Source organism: Anopheles ziemanni, chromosome 3, assembly GCF_943734765.1.
Source record: "Anopheles ziemanni chromosome 3, idAnoZiCoDA_A2_x.2, whole genome shotgun sequence".
Lineage (NCBI taxonomy): Eukaryota > Metazoa > Arthropoda > Insecta > Diptera > Culicidae > Anopheles > Anopheles ziemanni.
Window position 1 is genome coordinate 61,487,686 of NC_080706.1, and position 24,170 is coordinate 61,511,855.

The window sequence follows — 24,170 nt, forward strand, 5'->3', positions numbered from 1 at the left end:
AGAGCATACCGTTTCTTTGTTTCTAAGTAAAATTCGAGATTTGTGGATTATTCATGACTCGTTAATAGGTTAACGTCTAGGAGTCATGACAAAGGAAAGAAGCAGGAAATTGCGCCGTAATCCCAGATTAATAATAAAAACGTTCGCAACGGTTTTTTTTCTGATAGACTAAAAAATATGAAATAGTTGAAGGTGGATGGAATCGTTAGGGAACTTTTTAACCTCATTTTCAATTACTGCCGCGCATACCAAATGCCTACATTGTAGAAGGCCTAATTCTATCAACAGCTTGCCGTCCGGATACGGTGTAATGAATCCGTATCGGTTATCATCCGATCACATCATTTTGGTGTGCTATCAACGGTGTCACCTGACACACATCCTACTGGACTTAAACAAACATCAAATGGAATGTAAGCAAACTTCTAGACCGCGTTGCTGATACGGAGAAACTGGTGCAAACGCGCCGGTCGTGAAGCGTTGCGACACCGTGAATTATGCGGACGTAAACGTATTAAAATACTAATCCGTCCATTTATCTGAGCGAAAACAATGGAATGAACGCATTAGGTGAAACAATGCATAAAATAAAATAAAAACCTTGATCTAAACAGCTATTTTATTCAGGGCAGAGAAGAACAGTGAAAGTAACGGTAGTAAGGGGTAACTTAGAATTATGCAAATTTACAAGCCTACAGCAAATGAGAGAAGTAGATATTTCGCAGGATAATATCTTGTTGATAAACTTGCCTATTGTTATAAGTATTTTGACTGATTTTATGCTACTTGCTTTTCGAATAAAAAATGTACACACTTGTATAAATATATCCTGTAATTTCTTGGCTCGGACATAAATACAATCATTTTGCTATCTCGCAAAAAATGGCAAAGCGAATGGACGGATCGCTAGATCGAAGCGAAGCGAAAAAAATGGTCGTGTCGAGATCTCGACTCCACTTACACGTCGAGACGATGCGCGGAAACGAAACGACGCGGCTAACCGTTTTTCGCTTTTTTAACGGTTGCAAAGTATTGTTTACCTTTTGTACGGGACAGCGTCGAGAAAACTGACAAGTACCGTCGTTTTCGGTCCTTCCAATCATGATGACCTCAATTGATCTTTAATTGTTACAGTTTTCCAACCAAATCAGTATAATAGCACCCCAAACACGGATAAAAAATCCTTATACATTGCACAAAGCGTAAATGGTCACTTTATTTGAAATATTCGTCATGCTGCAAAAGCTTTAGGCAGAGTAGATCGCATATGTTACGATTGATAATTTTTTCAAACGTTTGTAGCTGGCAGTTTACAGAACCGTCTTCTGTTATTTTTTTCATCTTACCTCTGTTCGGTGCACTCTTCGGCCTTATCGATCGCTTCTTCTTTGGCCTCTTGTGCAAGCGCTGAGTCCGATTCGGTATCGCGACACTCACTGGCGTTATCGACCGGCTCGTCGTTGGCGTCCGTAACGTCCCCACGGGGTTCCTGCACCGGTTCCTCTTCGCCGATAATGATTTCCTCAGGATCTGGCGCACGCGGAAGGAACTCTTCGTCGGGGAACATGTCCTGGAAGATGCGTCGGGCTTGATCGATGCTCTGGTCGTAGTCTAGCTCGTGGTATGGGCCACAAGTCAAACGAATACCAGCGGGAACAACCGAATTTGATGTCACCGTACACGCAACGCAAGAAGGAATGTTAAAATACGCTTCGTAGAGTATGGTGGAAGTTGTGTTTGCTGATTGTGTTTCGGCCGATTCAATATGCTCCTCGCCGCTTGTCGTTGCTGGTGCCGTATTGCAATAATCATAGCTAAATATTTGTGCAATGTATGGTTTGAGATCATCTTCTGGGTTTGCTGACAACGCGAGAGTTGTTACGTGGATAAGATCTAAAATGACAAAGGAGTTAAGAAAATTATATAAAATTTGGAAAATAATAAAAGGGGCCACATGAATGAACTTACAAATTTCCTTTGGACATGTCCCGCTGTAGTGAGACATTTGTAGTATTGTTGCTCCTTCGCGGTGGCCGCTAACGGGAGGTAGCTTCATGATTGCAACTCCACCACCTCCGGGATTCTGTGACGCTCCACCGAAAGGCACATTGGTAAGTATCACGGCACGTGCAAGCCCTCCGCATGAATTCTCCTTTTTGGTCTCAGTCTTGCTGCCTTGCGCGAAGACATCCTGCGACAAGTAGCCCGGCCCTACTACCAAATCTTTCGACCGGATATTCTGCTTGCCACACTTGACAGATTCGAACCGATTCGTTCCCTCCGGGTTGGAATGCGTATCAAAATGAATACCTTCCACTGCCTTGTTGAGGCAGTAAATGCCACCGAAAACGGCGCACAGCCTACAGAAACACTGCGGAATCTCGCCGCAGCCGTAAACCGGAAAGAGGAATGGGCTGTTACCGTAGTGACCGAGGCTCATCAGAAACTTTTTCACGCCAGCCAAGCCTTCCCGAGCCGGCGTACGATCATTTCCCATCGCTATCGTGTACAGCACGTAATGGATTAGATTCGGCGTCAGTTTATGGCTCTGCAGATGCTCCAGGAACGTTTTCCCATCCAGCTCTTCTGGTTTGTTTTCCACATCCTGTCCTTCATCGTAGGATGCGCAGCTTTGCAGGAACTTCATCAGCAAACGCTTTTCGATCACATTAACATCCTTGCTGGTGAAAACGTCCGAGCGAGAGCACGGAACCGTCATTATCTTGCCCTCCCAAAGCGTAGCAACTCTATCGAGCGCCCGGAACTCGGCGTACCGACAGATGTTGGACGATATCAACAACTCCACCATCGAACCCCGCGCATACAGCAGCTTTGGTGTGAGATCGATATTGAACCGTCGGAATTCCTGCTCAATCTTTTCCCTATTCCACCCGTCTACGTCACCACTTTCGATAAGATTATTCCATTTTTCACGCCCATTCTGAACGGCCGTTGGATTGGGGGAAAGTTGAAGAAAGTTGTTTTCGATCGTACAAGGTGTTGAAGCTGACCGCGGGTTGTTCAAATACTTGCGAAATGCATCCAAGTTAAAGGAAGCCCAGTAACCCCCATAGTAGTCATTGGTATCGAGATGAAGAACCGTTTTGCCGATACGGCTTGCAGCGGCAGCAACAATTGATTCCGTCAGTCCTGTTCGCAAGATAGGTAGAAAAACAATGATTTACGCTCGACATGTTCGAGCCTTTCTTTCCAAATACAAGCATGACTCACCAGTCCCAATCACTATTAGGTCAAACTCCGTAGGAAGCTCTTCTTCCATGTTACTAAAGATTTTTCGGGTATTAGGAAGGATATGGTGCAAGCAGAATACCGAACTGCAAATGAATACAACAAATAGCACAAAAAGGAACCAACTTTTACGCAAAACACCGATTGATTTTTCCACACTAGAGAGGGGATTCTCGAATGTCGTAGATGATTCCCAAGTGAGCGGTGCACCTACTGGGTACTAGTGGTGGCCGAATCTCGATTTTGAAGTTTTGAGAATCACTTCACGGATTCAGTCAGAAATGGATTTGAATCATATTCGATCCGTTTCATCGAGAAGCTTAACGTGACGTACAAACGCGTATAAAATACGTTTTATCCCGAGCTTTGTGCGGCGTTTGTTGTATAATATAGTTATACCAGAAGGTCCGGTGTTTTTACTCGTATATGGAAGGGGAAGCATGTTCAACAGATAGGCTTGACTTGCTCGACGACTCCCGTTAGCTCCAGGAGACAAATGTCGTTCGCTATAAAAACCCGGTTGACAGAAATTGACATTGTTGCTGGTACTATGTAGTTCCAGCAAGAGTCCCAGCAAGCTGCCATGGAAAAACTTGCTGGTACTACATGACAGCTGCAAAAAATTTGAATTTTTGTCAACCGGGAAGCTTTCCTGCAACATCTCGACCAGACTCTATTCAATTTGATTCGATTTAAATTTATTAGATCCGATTAGCTTTAAATTAATTCTGACCTGATTTGATTGGTTTGGAACTCGATACGGACTTTAATCAAATCGATTAGAACTCAATAGGTACGGTCACACGAGACGAACCTTTGATGGCGAACCTTTCGCACACTATTACAACCGAACCTTTTAGCGCTTTTTTTTATTATTCGCCGAACCTTTTAGCGTTCACACGTAACGAATCTTTGATGTAGTTTCATTGATAGTTGGTAAGAATAAATCAAAGCAAGCATTGTAAACAAATGGGGAAACCAAACGGAACTGGTTTGGTTTATTTTTATAGAGGCTTTGAGCCTTTCAGCTACATTCGCCTCGGAACGGAACTGTCAAAAAGGTTCGCGGCAAAGGTTCGTGCTATCCACCAAAATCGGCTAACCTTTTCTGCTCGAAAAAGGTTCGCGAACTCTGCTCGCTTCACTAACACATTTAAAAAAAGGTTCGCCGAGCGTCCAAATTCGAGCAGGGTTCGTCTCGTGTGACCGTACCTAATGCGACATTTACATTATTTTCATGGCAAATTCATCTGTGTTAACTTGTTTTTAAGCGCGATTCCCAACGAATTGCCCGCACGATACTCTTGTTTGGCGGGGTTTCTTTGTATTTCGTTCGTGGTGTAAGCATTGGCGTTGTAAATAGCAACATTCGACAATGCCGCGTAGAAACTGCGACATTACGCGACGCAAGTAGATGAATGTTTTGAAAATATCGCACTCGGATCAGAATACTGAGCAAGTTTATGTGATGAACAAAGGCAAACTCACATATGGTTGCAGTTGAATCACTAACGACGTATTTTGTGAACAGATTGAAAGCCTACAGCTTAGCTTGGCTTCATACTTTTGAAAAGTGAAACAATTTCTACACCTGGTGAATCCACATGGAGTTATTTGTTTGTAGTTTTTTCATACGTTTTAAATATGTTTAAAACATAGTAGTAAAAATAACACACAAGTATTAAATTATTTTACTATTTTTATTTGGATTTTCTTATGTTTTTATCATGAATATTTGGAGTAGTTTTGAAGATCGGTATCGCCAGCATTCCATTACCTTTCAGTTGGTTTAACGCAATATTGTTATGCTGTTTAGTTGGTTTTTGGCTGCCTACTGTTGTATCTTGTTACTATGCTATCGCTTTTTGTGGTTCTATTATAATTAATATTATTTAAGAATAAGGAGTACATGGTTGTTATTGAATTGTTTTTTTGTTTCATTACTATTATTCAAAATGGTATGAATTCTGCGTAGTTTTTCCCCTACACCTTGCATTTCACTTATCTCTCAGTAGTACATCAGTACGTAACTTTCATTCGGTTCTTCTTCTTTGTTCTTTTTTTTAATATCAAGCAAGCAGTTTTATATCACTACATTCATTGGGTAATGCTGCAGAATTTACTTTATAACGATGATTGTTTTGGATTTTTTCCATGTGTTCACGTTACATTGTTTTTTTTTTGTTAATTTTAGCAAATCTTACCTAACGAAACGAATCAGCTCTATTTCATATTACTAAACATAGTGTCACACTCTTCTAAAAGTGATTACATTTGTGATTAATTTGATGCGAGCATGTATCATAGGGATTAGACTAAATTGAGTTTTCATCACGATATTTGCGATCGGATAATTTACGAGATAAGATTTGAAATAAGAAACACACCCATTAGTCGGAAAAAGAGAAACATAAAATGAAAGGAATGGTTAAATCGATGGGAAATACGTAAAATATCAGTATACTGTACGTGAAATTGTGCAGCACAAACAAAATGAAATGAAAAGAAAGTAATAAACAATTTTAAACACCGCAATCAATGATAATACAGATAAGAAATAATTAATCAAATCTCAATACGGGATTTACAATTTTATGAAACAAGTGTAAATAAATGCATGTATCCTATTGCCTTACCATCTATATACTCTTGATAAGATTTGAAATATTCATGTTTGTTTGTATCATGTTTGCTTATTTGTTTTGTACAACAATTGTTGCATAATTTTGATTAATTTTGCTTTGTTTTTCAGCATGTGAAACAAGAAGGAATTATGATCGGAGCAAAAATAGAAAAATTAGTTGGAAATTAATAAAAAAAAAATAAAAAAAGGATTCAAATATGCTTAGGTTAGAAACTGCAAAGATTCTACCGTAAACAAGTAATATGGCACTTGGTACAAATATTGAACAGTGAATCGTACATTGCCGGCCCAAATCAATGAGCCTGAGCGGAAACAAGCGGAAGAGAGAGTGACTAGAAGCTAATTTCGTTAAAGCGGTTGTCCCGTGACCATCCATTTCTACACATAAGCTCATTCATGGCCAATTCGCTGTCTCTAAAGAAGTTTACGAAAAAAAAAATCTAAATAAAAACTAGCAGGGTTGTTTCTCTTTGATATATGCACTTCATTCAGTATCTACCGTTCAAATAATCAAAATAATCTCAACTGACACATGCTTGCATAATCATTGCTTAAACTGCACCACCACGGTGTGATAGTTATAGTTTTGAATGCTATCGCTAATTCGGTTTCCTATCCATCGTTTGTGTTCGTCACATTTTCGTATCCATCGCATTCAAATGCAGTAAATGTTCGCTATAGTTGGTTTTCTGATAGTTTCATTAGTTATGTAACACCGATACTGACGCATTTTTATATGACAAGGAAAACACGACATTTACTTGTTGAAGCTACACATTTTCGGTCCAGCTTTGCAGCGCAGTATCCTTCTTTCCGTCACACCTCAAACCAATAGTTTATGTTTCGCGAACAAAACCCGCCGGTACGGCAAGTCCGGAGCAGGAAGGATACACCATCGTTCTGAAACCACCTCATTTTGTTTTGAACGCTTCTGGCGTACGTTATGGTACACACTCGCAAATTGGTTTGTTCGTGCCTATCTCCTAATATTCCCAGAGATCTTGCGGTTTTTTTTACAGCTTTACCTCATGTTTTCCCATATCCTTTTCTTTTTTGGTTGCTTTCTGCGCAGTTCTTACGCAGTTGACCCTTTCCCACGGGTCACACCTAACCATTACAGAATACAAGTACGTAATGTGATGCTAACGTTTTAAATTCACAGATAAAAATCATACCGACCCAGGCGCAGGACTTAAAGCAATGGAAATCCAGGAAAATTCAAAAGCAAAGCTATTTGCTCGAATTTCACCGGATAATTGAATAAGATTCGGGAACCGACGATGTAACAGAGACATACTCGGCTTCGAAGAGCTTTCATTCTTTGCTAGATTCGTCCTCTATTTGTTGGAAACACAGTTCAAACGTAGCTAAAATCATGGAAGTAGACTTAGCAGAACAACATTAAAGCCATTCGCACTAGATTGAGCAAACATCATCCGAGCCGTGGCCAACAGGAAAATGCAGTGTAGACTAAAAGCATTTCCGCGGCTTTCGGCCGGTGTTCAATTTGTTTTAACCTAGCTACCGTTTTGGGGTTATGGTGGATTTTTTGCACGCTTAACATCTCTTGCTACCGGTTGTGCTTTCAAACCTAACACAAAAAGAAGTGAAAAGAAGTCTGATAAAACGCACAGGCTCTTCTAGTTAAAATAAACCATTGAGTCGTCCGTATGAAGGCAAACTTGTTCTAAATCTTGCACAGAGGATTGAACTAAGATTCTGAAGTCCCCCTGTGTATCTTCGTTGCGTCGAATCGGAGCATTTCCTTCCTTCCAGTATTCCCGATAAGGTGTTATGAGTGTGATCTGCATGGGAAAACATTTTACCGACTGCACACGTTTCAAGATCAACTACTTTCCGTTTGTCCATTTTTTCGATCTGCTGCTAGCTGGTTGCAGACTCTTTCCATACATACAATTGATTCCATCCTATGCTTAGTTTATTAAACTACGTTTTAGCCTTACCAGATTAAATCTAATTTTCATTTTCGTCAGGTGGTAAATTATGTATAAGAGAATGCAATATGCGGATTGGGTGGGGGAAAAGGGCGGTTAATCGAAAAGGTGAGTCTTTTATAAACTTCATATATATCAAGATTGGTATCAATTATTACTGCCCCGCCTTCTATCGGAACGATCCACGACGATGCCTACATTCGATTAGTTTAGAAGAATTTGAATAAGCTTTATGTTTAGAACCAACGACCGACGGTTGGCTTTCCCGACACTCGCGTTTCGTTTTTCTCCATCGTTCAGTTCCAACGGTGTGTTCCAATCAGCATAGCAAATGCAACACTCGATCCTCCGCGATCATCAAATGTACTGTTCGATGATATACTGCTATAAAACGCGGTGGGTAAGATAAAGTGCCTGTCAGGTGTGTTTGCTCGTTTCGCTGCAGTCATAGCGATCGAGGATCACTAGCTTCGTCTCATCTCTTTGTGCTTCTTTTATCTTAAAGTCTGATTTTATCTTATTTAGCAAACGAATAGTAGTGACATGTAGGTCTAATAAAAAAGCTAACTTTATACCTTCTGATTTGGTGTCTGGGATCGTTCCAACAGCAGGAAAGAACGCGGCCCTACGCTGCGAGTTGATGATGGCTTCTATATATTTTTATGTTCGATAGCATTAAACTACCGGTTATCGACTACCGTACTGGTGACTGAGCATGTGCGTGCCGGTGTATGGGTTAAAATCACTCTTCCGCCCTCCTCTCCACTACTTTGCGCCGATCATTATTAGTTGATAAAAGTTAATATCCAGGCGAAGAGAACTAATCCTAATAGTATTATCCTTTGATTTTTTAAACTATCCACAAGAAGCGTACCGCAATTAACATGGGGGTTTACGCAAGTCAAAAAAGCAACTGGTTAGTTGGTTCGATCCTACATTATCCTGGTTCCAGGAAAAGCGATACATATACACACACATACAAAGGAAATCAGAGCAATCCATTACGCGCGGATTGAAGGGCATTACTTAAATAACTAGAAACGCATGTGTCGATCGCGCCAGCTCCGGCAACGTATGTAACCCACGTCCTGCCAGCACATGCCAAATCACTCTCATTCGCTGCAAGGCTGTACGACGATGGCAAACAGCCAACACCACACACCTCACTGTGGAGCATCTATGGACTTCCATTTCCCCGTGGACAAATGGCCATGTCCGTTGGTTGGACGGGGGGAACAGCTTATGCTTGTCTTACTGACTTACAGATTACACTGCCATAGTATCGTAGGCTGTGAGTCCGGTGCTACCGGCGGCTGCTGTTTGTTTGGTGTACTTGGGTTTGACTTCGTTTCTGGAAAAAGGCGTCACGATCGGTGACGAGAAATGAGAGACGTGATACAAAGAGAAGAAAAATTAATATTTGCTCGTGGAGATTCTACTAAATCCCTAGGAAGAAAGGAGGTAATATGGTGCTGCAAAAGAAAACTGAGTTATATAAACGTTGCACTCGCGCAGTGGTTAGCCTTATTTAAGATCGTTAGCCGCGAATAGATAATTTTCTATTCTAAGTGCTTGTGGTGGTTATGGTTATGTTCACAAATGTAATGTCTTCTTGTTATATTATGGTGTCCTATATAACCGTTGCATTTGTAACAGTTTCAAAGGAGCGTACAACTGGACAGTTAACGTTTGCACAAACAATAATTTAAAAACTTCATGTACTACGTACACCAATCAATTCCAATATTGTTTTCATCTCAACATAATGCTTTTGGCATTGTTCGAATGATACCAAAAAAAAAATAACCTTTAAGTTTAAATAAGCGAAAGTCATCCAAGTTGAAATCTGCAGAAGAGTGAATAAATTTCCATAACATACAAACAATCAAATTGAGCAAAAACGAAGAAAACAAATTCATCACAGTGGAAGTAAGCTCAGAGTAATAAATAACCCGTTTGAAAAGCTAAAATCATCATTTTATATTACTTACGAAACTTAGTCACAAATAATGAAGCGAAATCCACGCACCATGTGAGGTTAGTTAGGTAATATTTTTTATTTTGGATTGCTCTTTGAATAACTTAATAAGATTGTTGGAAAAGCAAACAGAACAGACCCGAAATCATATGTTCAAAGAAATTTTCACTACGCACTACATAAACATTCCACGAGTAAGAAGTAAGAAAACCATCCCAGAACATTAAAACAAAAATAAAACAACAAACTTTAGACTTTTTACACCAGAACGTTAAAAAAACCACTACACTAAAACATAAAACAAATAGTTACCTTTTCAACAATTTCTCAGTTTCGTCACCGTTAATAGCATCGTTGGATTTGGATGAGGCTGTTTTGATTTAATAGTTTTGTTTGATATACATTGACGGTCACAATTGGACGAGAATAGGAAACAAAAAAAAAGAAAGAGAAATAATACAATATATGGTAGACACAAAATGAATAAAAGTAAAAATGGAACTCGCTAAGGCCATGAATTGTGAACGAACGATTGCTGCCACGGCGATGTGCATGCAATACATTTGCTGACGTTGATGAGGAGGGTAAGTAAAACATAAAACAAATAAATCATATTCGTTATCCGCACCGAACATTCAATCGAATGTGACATCTACACACAGACACACACAAGAAAGACATGCATGCAACACATAGAATTCCGAAAGAAAAAGGGATTACAAAACATATCCTCTCCTTAGGGGGTATTAATATGGGGGTTTTAAAGTATAAATTATTCACTTTTTAACTATAACATCATAAACGATCAACAATGGAAGAAATCTTAAAAATGAATTGGTTAACTGCAACAATCAGAAACGGTGCAAAACAATTTTACTTGAATATTATGTAACACAGATGATTAAACCAAGTAAAATTTGGAATTGATGAAGCACTCAAAGAAAAACGACACAAGTTAAATCTGTAATCTGTACTCGATGCTAGGTTGATGCAAAACACCAGCTTCATGTTCAAGGTTATCTATCTGGTTTAATGACACGTTCGTCTATGAACCGTTTCTTAGTCTCAACTGATCAACTGATCTGATCCGTACGGTCGCGCAGGATCAGGGTAAATAACAAGCACATAATTTACACACACACAGAATGCAGAGGTAAGCATTGGATGTGTGACATTCTCTGGCTAACGGTACAATATGGATGGAATGAAGAAATGCCAGCGAAAAATTACGGATGAATGTATTTATGAAATGGTACGCTATGCAGATGAAAATATTGACATGGGGTGGGGAAACGCTTTGGAAATATAGGCGCAGGGTTGTGAGATGACGATCGGTGATAAAGAAATCGATCTATACTAGATATCATGGGGAAACAGAATGTGATCATGAGGTGGCACTGGTGAAATGCTAATGCAGGCATAACTAATGCGCCAGCAACTCACCCTCGGATGGTTCTGTCAATATTACGGTTCAACAACGGAAGTCAAGGCAAGTCGGGGACGGATACCAATAGCAATATCGAAAGTGTGAAAGAATATTCGAGCCACAACGCGTAGCAAAAATGAGAAGAGAAACAGATAGACTAGCATTAGACGTGGTTCTCTTGTCGGCACTTACAGAGGTAATGTGGTTGGTTTACAGTTACGGGTTGTTTAATATTTTCTGTTCGTATTTTCAAGCAACATCAACATCGAATACCGTTCAGTATTAAACGGTAGGAAAAATCATCAAAAGTGCCGACATGGTGTACTTACCTCCGTAGTTTCCACGCGGTCCATTGTCGCGGTCACATTCAGCCTCGGATATTTCATTGCTTTCTTTAGAGTCGTTGAAAGACGAGTTGCTCGTGTCGTGGTTGCGCGGTGGTGGTGGTGGGGGTTCCGGCGAACCAACGCTACGGCGTCCTACCGATCCTCGCGATCCATAGTGTTCGTACGGCGTGCCATAGTTGCCTCCGTACTGTGAACCGTACTGATCGTCTTCTGGGGCACAGTTGGCCGGATCGTCATACTCGGGACCAGGACCGCAGTACAATGAGCCGCCCTGCGAGTTGATGCGAGTGTAGCGCCTCTGCAAGCGAGAATGCAACAGTTGAGAAAATGAAATGTGAAGAACACTGTATGTTGGAAGTAGGAAACATTTCTTACATATTGATCTTCCTCGGCACAGTTCGCCGGATCATCGTATTCCGGTGCAGGTGTGTAGATACTGCTCTGGCCACCTTGGCTGTTCTTGCGCGCATAGCGATTCTGGCGTGGCTAGAAACGTTAGGAACTCATTATTCTCGAATGGCTAAGGGTAGGGGCAGCTCAACCACCAGCTGTACCCGCCCCGATTGGATGTAGACACATTACCATTGACTGCGATCCGGAACGTGAGTGGACGTGGCTAGGTACCTGCATCGCCATGTTGGAGCCCATCGTGCCCATGTGACCCGGGCCTCCCATGCCGTTCTGATGTGGGAAGGTTTGGAAATTCATCGCCTTCGTCGGGTCCATCTCTTCACGGAATCCGAGCAGATGGAATGTGGCGTACGGGCAAATTTCATCCTCCATGCCTAATGGCGGTGCGAAAATAAAGACGTTGAAAGTGAAGAATAAGTCACGGGTATGATGACACGCTATAAAGCACGCAGTTGTTTTTGTTATTAGTAAGTTGTTATACCCAGATTCTATTATTAGAAGATGTTGTTAGTAAGATAATCTACGCAATTCTTCGGCGGTTAGTGGCACACAATATTTCCAATCGAATTGATAATCTGTCTTACCCTTATCTATAGAATACGTCCAATGAGTTAGTGCACAGTGTTAGTGAGTAAATATGATCGATGAAATTTTGTTTCGATATTGCATTATCCAATCGAATAGAGTGTATATTGAAAGAAAAAGATAGAGCAAGTTTTATTACATAGGTACAGTACAGTTAGATAAACATTGTGAAACTCGCAAGCATTACAGAAAAAAGACAAATCGACAATAATAAAATAACAAATATACAACAAAATTAAAATTATGCGTGAGATATCAACTTGGTTGGGTGAACTTAAATGCTACTAGAGAAGACCTCTACAACTTTACCATAACACGCCGGTGGATGGTTGAAACGTCTTGGCAGTGGTGGCGGTGCCTTCTTCAGTTCTTCGTACAGCGGACGGCGTGGATCCCAAGTGGTATGATTGGATTTTATGGAGGGATTATGGCCTAATTTGACACAATACAAATCATATTCAATTTTATAGTGATGGAAAAGTAAAGCTTGGCGATAGAACTTAATATAAATGGAGCAATCCATCAAAATACAAATTATAATATCATGAAAATATGGATGATTTCATAAGTACAATATATTTGTAGAGCCAGAAAAAATTCAACATCTACGTAAACAACAAAAACAGCAAGGCTATTTTAAAACCCAGAGAAAAAATTCCAGGAGTCACGCCGAGAGACTCGAAACATTTTATTTCCAATGCGCCTTTTACATTTGACTGCAACTGGCTATTTCTTTGCAAATACAAAACAACTAATTGTTTTCAAAACAAGTAATTGTAGGCTGTTAACTTGAACCTCGTGTTGCGGAATGTTTGGGTAGGTTTTAAATTAGTTCATATATTTTTAAATCCTGAATACAAAAACAACTTGAATCGCAATTCCACAAACAAAAGATTTTTCATAACAATATTCTTCGTATTTTGTCGTAAAGGGTCCGCGACAGCCGAGCGGTAACGCTGGTCAGAAAATCGGCCCATGAGCGCCACCTCGACAGCGTTGGTTCGAATCCCAACCGAGACCGGACCCTCCCCTGTACGAGAGGACTGACTATCCACGTACAACAGGGAAACAAGTCTTGTAAGCCCTTAACGGGCAGGCATAACCAACAAGGTCGTTTACGCCAAGAAGAAGAAGATTCTTCGTATTCTGCGGTAGTGTGAATTTTCTTCCACATAAAATACTACCGAAATTTTTATGTAAATAAGACTGTAAATAACAAAGCATGCCTTGTTTTCAACGATGCCAAATGCGTAGAATTTTTTTTTGCATAGAACATTCTTCTTCTTTGATTATTTTAATTCACGATATCGGTAATTCGAAATTTAGCGTGTCCCAGATTTTTTACTTTTGCAACAATGTTTATATACGATTATACAATTGGACGTAAAATTGAGCAGTAGTACATCTAAATGAGAATTCGTTTTTCTATCATAACTCAAGGAAAAATTGAAAAAATACAGTCTTTTACATTTACTTTTGTAGCTTATTTGAAGTACAAATAAAAAGTACAAATGGCCTTTGTAGTGCAGTAAAAAGTAGTTCCTATTTTTATAAAAAAAAATAATTTGTAAAAACAGCATCGCAAATTTGAACCTTCATCTTTACTAAGCATAACTTGACTACAGGAACTTTAGAATGTGCCAAACAATTGAGGGTATTTTAATTGGGAGCGCGGAAACGATACGAACTGTCAGATTTCTCGTCGCGGTCCCATACAAAAGGTAAACAACACCTTTGAAAAAAGCGAAAAAAATGGCTAGCCGCGTCGTTTCGTTTCCGCGCATCGTCTCGACACGTAGGTGGCGTCGTTTTGGATCGTCGAGACGGCCAGCCATTTTTTCGCTTTTTTCAAAGTGTTGTTTACCTTTTGTATGGGGCAGTGTCGAGAAGTGTATCGTTTCCGCGCTCCCAATTGTAATACCCTCAAATGTTTATTTAGTAGTTTGACCATTCAGGAGCCTAGACAATCTGTAAGGTAGGCACTTTGGCATCTTTTTTTTTACCCAAGTGGGACCTAAACGGCTATTGCAACTTGTACCAAAGATATCGATATGATTTCCACGCAAAGTTGTTACGGAGACTAGCACTAGCGGTCAAATGGTCACGATTTGTAATACTGACAGAGGTGAACAAATGAAAAATAAAGGGACACATAAAAACATTACCAACAGATGACAAAATTGATTTTTATAACAGTCCACGTACGAGGAATAGCTCGAAGCCTAAGAATGAATCCTTAATTCCGAAAAGTATTCCGAAACAGGTCTAGAAATTACTTGACACTCTTAGAAGGTACGTCAGTGATAACATCAACTGAGGAATTGCTCACAAAAATACTTTACGATGTCGAATTACTTAAAAAAAACCTTTGTGTCGAAAAGTGTACATGATGAAGGAACTGTGATTTGGAAATGAAGCATGTTGTGATGTCAAAAGAGTTCAAATAAAACGTTTTGTTCATCGAATAGTCTTAAACCGATCTATTCGAGGCATAAAATAGGCAGATGATTTGGTAGCAACCTGCTTCGATGCCACAGATTCACCCTAACAGTCAAACACGCTAAAGACTGCGTTTTGCTATTAATTTCAATGGCAGCTAGTAGAACGTAAACTATGTAGTTTAGAGAAACCATCATAGACAAATGAGTTATTTGAATAATCTGAGACATGACCAATAACCCATCGTTAAAAAAATAATTTTACTTTGTGACTACTGTCTCCAGTAGGGCAATGATACAAACCTCACTTGTTACGTCGTGCGGTACTGGCATCGTATAATGTCCTTAAGTCACTCAAAATACTTCCCCGGATGAATGGACTTCAATCCCATGGCACATTTAGGGTGGTGATCGAAAAACAATGATCGAATGTCAAGGTATAAACGAGAACTGAAAATCGCGTTGCAGGGTACATGGAATAGTATAAAGTTGGTGGTAAAAGTCGTTGGTGATAAAAAAATCAGTAGAATCGATGCCGAATTGGTTGCAGGCAGTACTGGATACCAAAAGAAATCATACGAAATTCTAACTAAATGTTTTTTTTAATTTGACCACACTTGAGGCCTCAGATTATTATGTACACAGAACTGTATGCTCAGTTATGCATGATTGGTGAAAATGGCCTTTTTTCACTTATTATTTTATTACAAAAAATGCATAGAAGTTATGTATAAAGAAAGTGCATACTTCTTTTGTCTGATAAATTTGCTATTTGTCTGATAATTTGCTTTGAAATTAAATTAGGTCAATGTTTGCGCGAGTTATAGAAGAACAACCAGTGCTGGTTTGGATGTATACTGAATATTGCGGCCGACTGTATGTTTTTCAATTAAAACATATAAATCTGATAAACTTTTAAAAATAGCTCTAGGAACATTCTAAACATTTAAAAAAAAAACTATTAATGCAAAAGCACTAATACATTAAGACCAGAAACAAAATTCAGAAGAAGCCTACATTAAGAAAACTATGATTGTTTAGGTAACGGAAATCTTTGCTACTTGAAATTACATTTATAATAAGCAATTAGCAACGTAAAATGGATTACAGCAAGAAGAGAACATTTAAAGTAATAGTCAAATTTGTTTAAGGGTCACACCTGTTTCTTTGATATACTTACGTTTACTGTTGATACAAAGTTTCTATAAATATTGAGGATTGGGAATAACCTCAACCATCAACCGACTACCCAATCCTATTGTTTTCAATGAACAATCCCTATACTTACTGATAACGGTTCCTCGCTTCACTCGGTCACAGGTATTATAGTTAGATCCTGGGACGGGTGGCAACTTCCGGTTCGGTGGTGCAATGTAGCCAAGCTCATCGCGAATGTCCGGGCGTCTCTTGTCCAGAGTGGCAGCACCTGCCGGTCCCATCGACTGGTTGTACACGACATCGTCTGTCGCGGAGGACATGGGGTGGGTAGGTTAAAATAACAAACATTATTCGAGAACACAACGCTACATTCGCTACTGCAAAATTGCTACACAGGAAATGGGATGGGAATTGTGTTTGTGGTACATCGTTGGGCACATCACAGGAGCCCAACATGGCCTCCGTGCTAAACCGTCCGTGAATATCGGCAAATCGTCGTTGCGGCCATAGGAAAACCGGAGGTACAGGTACCCAAACACTCAACTCCACAAACAATAACAGCTTGAAACCTACAGTATACATCCTTCGGTCCGCATCGGGGATCGTCGTCTCGGCGTCGGGAGATTGCCACGCAAATGACCAGCACACCTACTGCCACCACGATCACGGTCGCGATCAGCGGTACCATGACGTTCAGGTCAATCCAGTGCGGAATCCATGGCGGATACATGCTGCCTGGTTGTGCGGAACCGAAGCTCGGCGCAATAGTGCCTACATTGCGTCGCAATTTATTGATGTGGTGTTATTGTTTGTTTTGTTGGTGTTGCGGTCGATTTTCATGAAAATTTTAGCAATATTTATATTAATGAATTGATAAAATCGACCGATCCGCGCGTACAGCAACGAAAATCGAACAGATTTTGTAATACCATTCGTAGGGGGGAGGGAAGAGGAAGGAACGATTAAAAGAGAAAGAGAAAAAGAGAAAAAAGAAAAGAAAAAGAGATTCCAAAAGTCAGTATACCTTTGCTAGTGTTGCCCTTGCTACGCAGAATACATATAACAATAATCGCAATTATAATAACAAGTAAAGCGGCTACGACTGGCACTACTAAGTTCAAATTGGAAAGGATGATACGGATCGTGTCCTCAGCCGTTAACTCGGGTATATCGCGAGTGGGTGCGATAGTCCCTGAAACAACCAATCAGAAAGAGAGAAAGAAGAGAGAGAGATTTAAGGGATACATTAATAAGTTAGTTTCTTTTTCTGTTCTTTTGATTACTTTGTTCATTTAACTTCCATTTGTTCGTTGGAGACAATTAAAAAAATGATTAGATTGAATTGTATCGAATACTTCCTACAACCAGATTAAAGACGGTTGTCCCGTTTTTTGATAGGTAAGTGGCATTAAAAACTTGTCACGTTTCTAAACGCTTAACTGTTTGTTTGAGAACGAGTTAAAGAGTGTGCGTGTGCTGTTCAAGCAAAAATAAAATGAGTATAACGTCAAACGCAGCTACAGTAATACACCTTTCTACAAAAAATCAAAATAAGTTAGACATCGAGCTATTAAACAAATTACACTATGTTCAGATAGAACAATATTATTTTAATAACCACTACAAAAAGGTAAAGGTTTTGGTAAAAAAATAAACTTACAGGAAACGGTGACCAAATCTAAGCCATTTGATGTGATCAGTCAAAAGGTCTAACAAATAAACGGTGTGCATATTTAACAACTAACGATATAAGAAAAGGGCTAGGAATGAAAAACAGGTACAAACCTACGAAAGTTACGCGATAAATTGCATATTGTAAAAGCACAAGAGTATTCCGTTTAGTGATTGATGATGAATGAATGATATAGCAGGTACGTTAATCAAATAAAAAATGCTCTTGACTCGATCCACCTTTACTAGAACTGCTACACAAAACTTATTATTCTCTAACGCACACATAATAAAATAGTAACCGGCGAATTCGGCTCAAATATTGTTTCTTTCGATCCAATTCCAGATTGAGTTCGCCGAGTTCAGAACAAAAACAAACATAAACAACAGAAACTAAATTAAACGCAATTGAAATGAAAATAAAATGCATGAGAATCTTTTGCGTTAGGTTTGCTGAAACTATGATAAGTGAACGAGTGAGAATCTTTTACTGGGAGATATTACGTAAGTTTGGCGAAAGTGATTGACAATGACTAAAGGGGAATAGGAGGGGCAGCAAAGTTTGTAATTAATTACCACGACTAAAGCTATCCTTGTGACACACACTCACAATCACCTCTTACCAAATTTTAAGCTACTCAAACGAATCCTTTTTTGATTCAAAATTGTATTTTAAATGCGATTGTTTGTTTTTTATTAAATGATACACAGTGTTTCAACAAGCAGGTGTTGGCCGTTTTAGTGAGATAACTTGTATTGCTTACTGGAACCTGACTATTTACAGACACAAAATGTATATACAAATTACGATCGCTTTCGATTGTTGTTTGACTTCGTGCGGCTGATACAGTATATACATTTAGTGCTTCCTTTTTCACTTATGGTAGTTTTTTCCGTTCTAAAACGTGATAAAGGTTTATCAAATCGTTCGTTCTGCTTGTGCATAAATCGATTGAATAATAATTGTTTATTAGTTTTTCAAGACTCTACTTGCAGAATGTTAAATCTTTGGTACTCTTTTTATATGCTTTCTGATGGTTGTTTCAGAGATTTATGGAGACGTTTGTGTTTAATTTCCCATCACAAACGAAAAGGAGAACAAATTATGAATTATGCTTACGATTACTTTGTATGTGCTGTACGTTTATATGATGCAAAATAGAAAACGTAACGATCAAACATCCACCATCCGTTATGTAACCTTTAGTTTACATTCGTTCTTAGCTATTTTGCATCTTAATTTAACGATTTCATGTAAGTTTTTTACGAACTGTATTTTCTTAACTTAAAAGATATTATAATTATAGAAAGATAAATGAAAATTTTCAATGATTCAAATCAAATTGTCAATAAAGTAACCAGAGCGCAACAAAACAAAAAGAATATAAAAAAGTGCAACTGCAGCAAACAATAACATGAACGATGAGGATGATTTTGAGCGATGATTAATTTGAAATTCAAAACTCAGTATTTTCCTTAAAAAACAAAACAGTATAAGATCGGTTGAGGGTCGGCAACTGATTTTATTTGGCTTAAAAGCCGTAATATTTTCCGTAATTAAAAAACAATGAAATATCGCCTGATGTAAATGACCCGTGGTGGTTGGAGACATTTTTGCATAATCTGGTTTCTTTTGTGAAAGATGTGCCGACCCCTGATATAAAGTATTGCTGTTTATGGCAAGTTATATAGTCCAAGCGTCCTTCCTGGTTCAAGAACAAAAGTAAACAATGTAAAACCTGAATGTGTTGAAATAAAAAAATGAATTGGTTTAAAAGTGAACCAAACAAGCTCAGTTTTCTTCCATTTTGTTTATCTTCAATAAAGCAGAGAATCAATTTTAACGAAATACAAAACCCTAATCACTTACCTCCGGTTATGGTGAGGGTAGCAAATTCATATTCGGCCACGGTAAACCCAGCATTATTATGTGCGGTCACACGAAGGTTATACCATGTTGCCGGTTCAAGATCTAGTACTACAAAGTTTCCGCCTGGCTTCACATTGTTGGAAATCTGGTTCCAGTCAATTTGATCCCTGTTATTCAATGGAAAAGAAAAGAAATGACTCGTTAGTCATGCCAAATCTTAAAGTCGCGAAGCTTTCACATACTTCTTTTTGTGTTCAACAACAAAATGCGACATGCGACAGCCACCATCCTTCCAGGCCGGTAGATGCAGCGTGATCGAGTTCGATGAAACTTCGATGAAGCGAGATTTTTCTGGCAACAGTGGTTTCGAGCCTTTCGTGCGTGTATTCAGAATGTCGGATGGTTCTCCGGCGCCAATGGTATTGTAAGCGGTAGCATAAACCTGGTAGCGCGAGCCGCAAAACAGCTTTTCGATGGTATACTTCGGGGCCTCGAGTGCGACATCAATCGTTTCCCACTCTCCAAACTCTGGTTTGTAGTGGAGCGTGTATCCCTGCAGAGGCGCAGTGTCGGATTCATGAGGCTTCAGTTTTACTGACAGCGAATCCGTGGTCGTAGCCGTTAGGGTTAGTTGTGGGGACTGCGGAGGGGCCAATACGATAAGCCGGTGCGTGATGGAATCCTTGGCGATCGAGTTTTCAGCCGTACAGGTATAGTCACCAGCGTCCTGGCGAATGACGTCCTTAATGAAAAGTGATCCTTCCGGCAGCTGACGGATTCGTTCGTTGGGTACAAACTCTACACCCTTGATCTTCCATGTAATATCGGGAGTCGGAGAACCGACGGCCAAACACGGCAGCTTGGCGTCTTCCTTGAAGGTGGCAGTAAATTTATCGTCGAATGATGCGATCTTCGCCGGTACCTTGTCGCTCGGCATGGCCGAAAGTGTCTTGGACGATTGTCCTTCGCCGATCGTGGTGGATGCGGTAACCCAGAACTCGTATTTTTGGTTTTTCTCCAATCCCGAAGCCTCGTAGCTCATCTGGTACGATGGCACCTTGTGGCTCTTGGGTTCTTGATCGCCGCTCTTGATGTAGACGGTGTACTGCAAGATCAAGCCATTCGGTTGCGCCGGTGGCTGCCAGGAAACAAGAATCGAACCCTCCGACATAACCAGTGCCTTGACGGCAGTTGGGGCCTCCGGTACGTCCTGTTCCGTTTGACAATGGATTGGAGCACTACGTACACCATCGCCACCTGATGTGGTGGCCAGTACCTGCATTGTGTAGTTGGTGTATTTCTTCAAACCATGCAGCACAGTGTCGCTTGAAGCAGTCTTCTTGTAGTCCTTGTTTTTGTCGTCGTTCCAGAGGTCACTCGGAGCGTACACTACCTTGTAGCCTTTGATAACGCCATTTGCTGACTCCAATGGTGGACTCACCCAAGACACGCGGATGGTTTGCGAGGTCAATGTCGTGCACATCGTATCACTTGGTGGTTGGTCGGGTGTGCCCTCGGCGGTGTACTGCTTCTCTTCGTCGCTCATCGGTCCGGCACCTACCTTGTTGAAAGTCTGAATGACGATCGAGTATTGCGTGTACGTCTTCAAGTTGTTGATCTCCAGGCTATGTTCCTTGCCTTCACCTCCTTCAAGCGAGTAGTTGACGGTCTCATAAATGAACGACGAGTTCACGGATGTTTGCTTGAAGCCGACGTAGTATCCCAAGATATCGCCGTTCCATTCGGCGCGCGGTGGTGCCTTCCAGCTTACGCGCAGGGTTGTTTGATTGATTGGTTCCACCTTGATAGCCTGTGGTTTACCCGAAGGTGCCTCCTCAGCCGTGATGATCGTGACCACATCCGAAGGATCCGATACACCGATTTCGTTCTCCGCTACGATTCGGATATTGTATGTTGTTGCCGGGCTCAGCTTCTGCACTTGCGCCTCATTGGTATCACCAGGGACGATCACACGATCAATATCATTTTCCCATGATCCACGAGACCGCTTGAATTCTATGATATACCGTTTCAGCGGTGAGTTTCCATCGTACGGCTTGGCCCAACTCAGCTGCACAGTACGTCCCGACTTGTCCAGCACCTTTAGTGCGTACGGCATCTCTGATGGCTCCTGGATGATCATGTTGATGCTCGTATCGTCGCTTCCGAACGCGTTCGTGGCCATACAAGTGAACAGCGCCGAATCGCTGCGTTCCGTGCGCTTAATGGACAGGCTCGAAGTCACTCCATTGGGCAAGATTTCCTCACGAATGGTATAGCGGTTGTCCGACTTCGGATCTAAACGAATGTTGTTCATGTTCCACAGAATGCCGATCGGTTTTTCCCCCTTCGCTTCGCACTGCAGGACGGTCGGTTCTCCACGTCGTGCCGTTTGATTGCGCAACTTTTCCACAAACTCTGGCGGCGCCTGGACGGTGATCAAAGTAACCGCACTCAATCCAGATCCGATACCGTTGATTGCCTCGCACAAATAGTAGCCTTCGTTCGATTTTTGAATATTCTGGATAAACAGTGAGCCTTCCTCTACGCGAATGCTGGAATCGTTCGAGCGCAGATCCTTGTACTCTCCAGGAGTATCACCTAAGTAGAGGAAAGCAAATTAGAACGGTAATCATGCTCGGTTCAGTTTTAAACTAGTTACGGAACGAAAACTTACCCACTGCTTTCTTCCAGGTCACCTGTGGTTTCGGGAAACCATCTGCTTTACATTCAACTTTGGCATTCGAACCTTGGGCAAACGCTTTGTCAGTAGGCTCCAGAATCCACCTGGGAGGTACTGTTTGTTTTGCCAATCAAAAGCATTATGTCGCGCGGGTGAAATTAGAAAAGATGAATTAGTATTGACCTTCCTCTTCTTTCCCACGTGCATTAGTTTGGTTGAAAATGAATCGATGTTGCATTTCAAGATGATTCGCTATTCCTTCCAATCGCGCCATTGGAGAGAAAAGCATGTGCGGCTGAGCTTAGTTTGTAACCATAAAATTCTATTTACTCATTCAAGAAGTATTACATGAATTCAGAAGAATTTGATTAGTTATTAGAATAGAAAATCACAGTTCTTTTCGCACTCATCAATCTCTTCTCGTCATTTGCAACATCTTTCATGCACCAAATGTGGCACATTGTGGGTCGTTTTAAACAAACCAAAGCAATAATTGGGACAACTAAAAAAAGGGATGGTAGGGGAAAAGCATGCACAAATAGCACGATTGCGAATGCGTCAGCTCTACCGTAAGCGCGCAATTACGGAGATGCATTCGAAATGTACTCTCAACTACAAAATAAAAATCAAGGAAGCAGGATGTGGAATAGAGTTGATTGGGATGGGAAGTAGGACAGCCCCGAATACGCCCTGTGCTCAGATATTTGACAGCGAAGAGTGAAGTGCTTTCTAGGTGGGATAGGATTTTCGTGGGATTTGTGGAGAGGATAGCGAAAGCACTTTTTTGCGGCGAAATAGTGTGTACAACGTCGTGTGGGTTCACAGTGTCCCTGCAACTTGTTACTTCAAACTTTTGGTATTTTTGAAAAGATTTTCCACACTTCTGTTTCATCCCCGAAGTTTAGAGTTTATCGTTACAAAGCACTCAAAAAGATTTTGAAACATTGAAAATAAAAAAAGAACTTAACCAAACAAGTAAAGGGACACAACTGATAGAGGATGGTTTCTAGGTTCCGCAGTGCCAACAACTGTAAGAAGAAATCCAGAACAAACCCTTGACATTTAATTCAACTGTGGCCTGTGCCGTATCAGCTTCATTTCTGGCATGGCAACTATAGTTTCCAGCATGATCACCGCGCACGGCCTCGATGCTCAACGTGCTGGCCCGCTTCCGGGTTTCGATGCGTATGCCGGGAACGTGCTTGGTGTGTAGGTTCACTTCACCGTTGAACAGCCATTCAAAGTTGACCGGCAGATCACCGTGCACGACGGTGCAGATGATCTGCAAGAACTCGTCGACGAACGTCGGATTGTCGCCCGTGTACAGGAGGGATATCTTGGGAGGTACTGTAAGTCGGAAAAGGGGGAAAACAGAAAAGAGAAACCGAAAAAAGGGAGCCAGAAGTTAGATCTAAGGGGTGCCGGGAAGAAACTACGCTGTACCATTCACAATCAGTTGTTCCGTGTGTTCCACGACTCCGGCTACATTAGTCGCACGGCATGTGTAGTTTCCAGCGTGACCACCGGTGATGCCTTCAATGCTGAGCGCTTTGGCGCGCTTCCCGAAGGCTAACGCTGTTATGCCGTGCAAACTGTCGATGGTACTGATCGCACGCCCATCGTACAGCCAGTCAATCGTAATGGGGAAATCTCCCGAGATTACGCTACACTGGATCGACGCCGAATCACCGTGATTCATAGGATCCGCCCCAAAGCTGAACGGAAGTATTTTTGGTGGGACTACAAATCGGAAAG

The 24,170-nt window shown here is 40.8% G+C and overlaps 2 protein-coding genes across 2 annotated transcripts in view; both read right to left on the reverse strand.

The window, feature by feature from the left end:
• Positions 1–1,327: 1,327 nt before the first annotated feature.
• LOC131286543 (rab proteins geranylgeranyltransferase component A) lies at positions 1,328–3,398 on the reverse strand. The gene is made up of 3 exons (XM_058315508.1): positions 3,232–3,398; positions 1,969–3,150; positions 1,328–1,893 (listed from the first exon to the last, which is right to left on the reverse strand). Exons 1-3 carry the CDS (start codon positions 3,278–3,280, stop codon positions 1,343–1,345), a joined length of 1,782 nt encoding a protein of 593 aa, XP_058171491.1. The 5' UTR covers positions 3,281–3,398; the 3' UTR covers positions 1,328–1,342.
• A 5,248-nt stretch (positions 3,399–8,646) lies between these two features.
• The window catches only part of LOC131289530 (cell adhesion molecule Dscam2), a 56,267-nt gene continuing 40,743 nt past the window's right edge, over positions 8,647–24,170 (reverse strand). The window contains exons 11-22 of the mRNA XM_058318809.1: positions 22,410–22,529; positions 19,975–22,333; positions 19,733–19,899; positions 16,765–16,962; positions 16,322–16,495; positions 12,905–13,027; positions 12,182–12,384; positions 11,975–12,076; positions 11,582–11,897; positions 11,270–11,281; positions 10,139–10,196; positions 8,647–9,199 (exon numbers count right to left, since the gene is read on the reverse strand). Coding sequence (XP_058174792.1) covers positions 9,115–9,199; positions 10,139–10,196; positions 11,270–11,281; positions 11,582–11,897; positions 11,975–12,076; positions 12,182–12,384; positions 12,905–13,027; positions 16,322–16,495; positions 16,765–16,962; positions 19,733–19,899; positions 19,975–22,333; positions 22,410–22,529 — 3,917 coding nt within the window. The 3' untranslated portion in view covers positions 8,647–9,114. The remainder of the gene's footprint in view (positions 9,200–10,138; positions 10,197–11,269; positions 11,282–11,581; positions 11,898–11,974; positions 12,077–12,181; positions 12,385–12,904; positions 13,028–16,321; positions 16,496–16,764; positions 16,963–19,732; positions 19,900–19,974; positions 22,334–22,409; positions 22,530–24,170) is intronic.

Coding starts and splice junctions, on each gene's coding strand:
- LOC131286543 (XM_058315508.1), bottom strand. CDS start 3,280: ATGGAAGAAGAGCTTCCTACGGAGTTTGACCTAATAGTGATTGGGACT. Junction 3,151..3,231: donor CCTAATAGTGATTGGGACTG/GTGAGTCATGCT, acceptor TCTTGCGAACAG/GACTGACGGAATCAATTGTT. Junction 1,894..1,968: donor GACATGTCCAAAGGAAATTT/GTAAGTTCATTC, acceptor TTGTCATTTTAG/ATCTTATCCACGTAACAACT.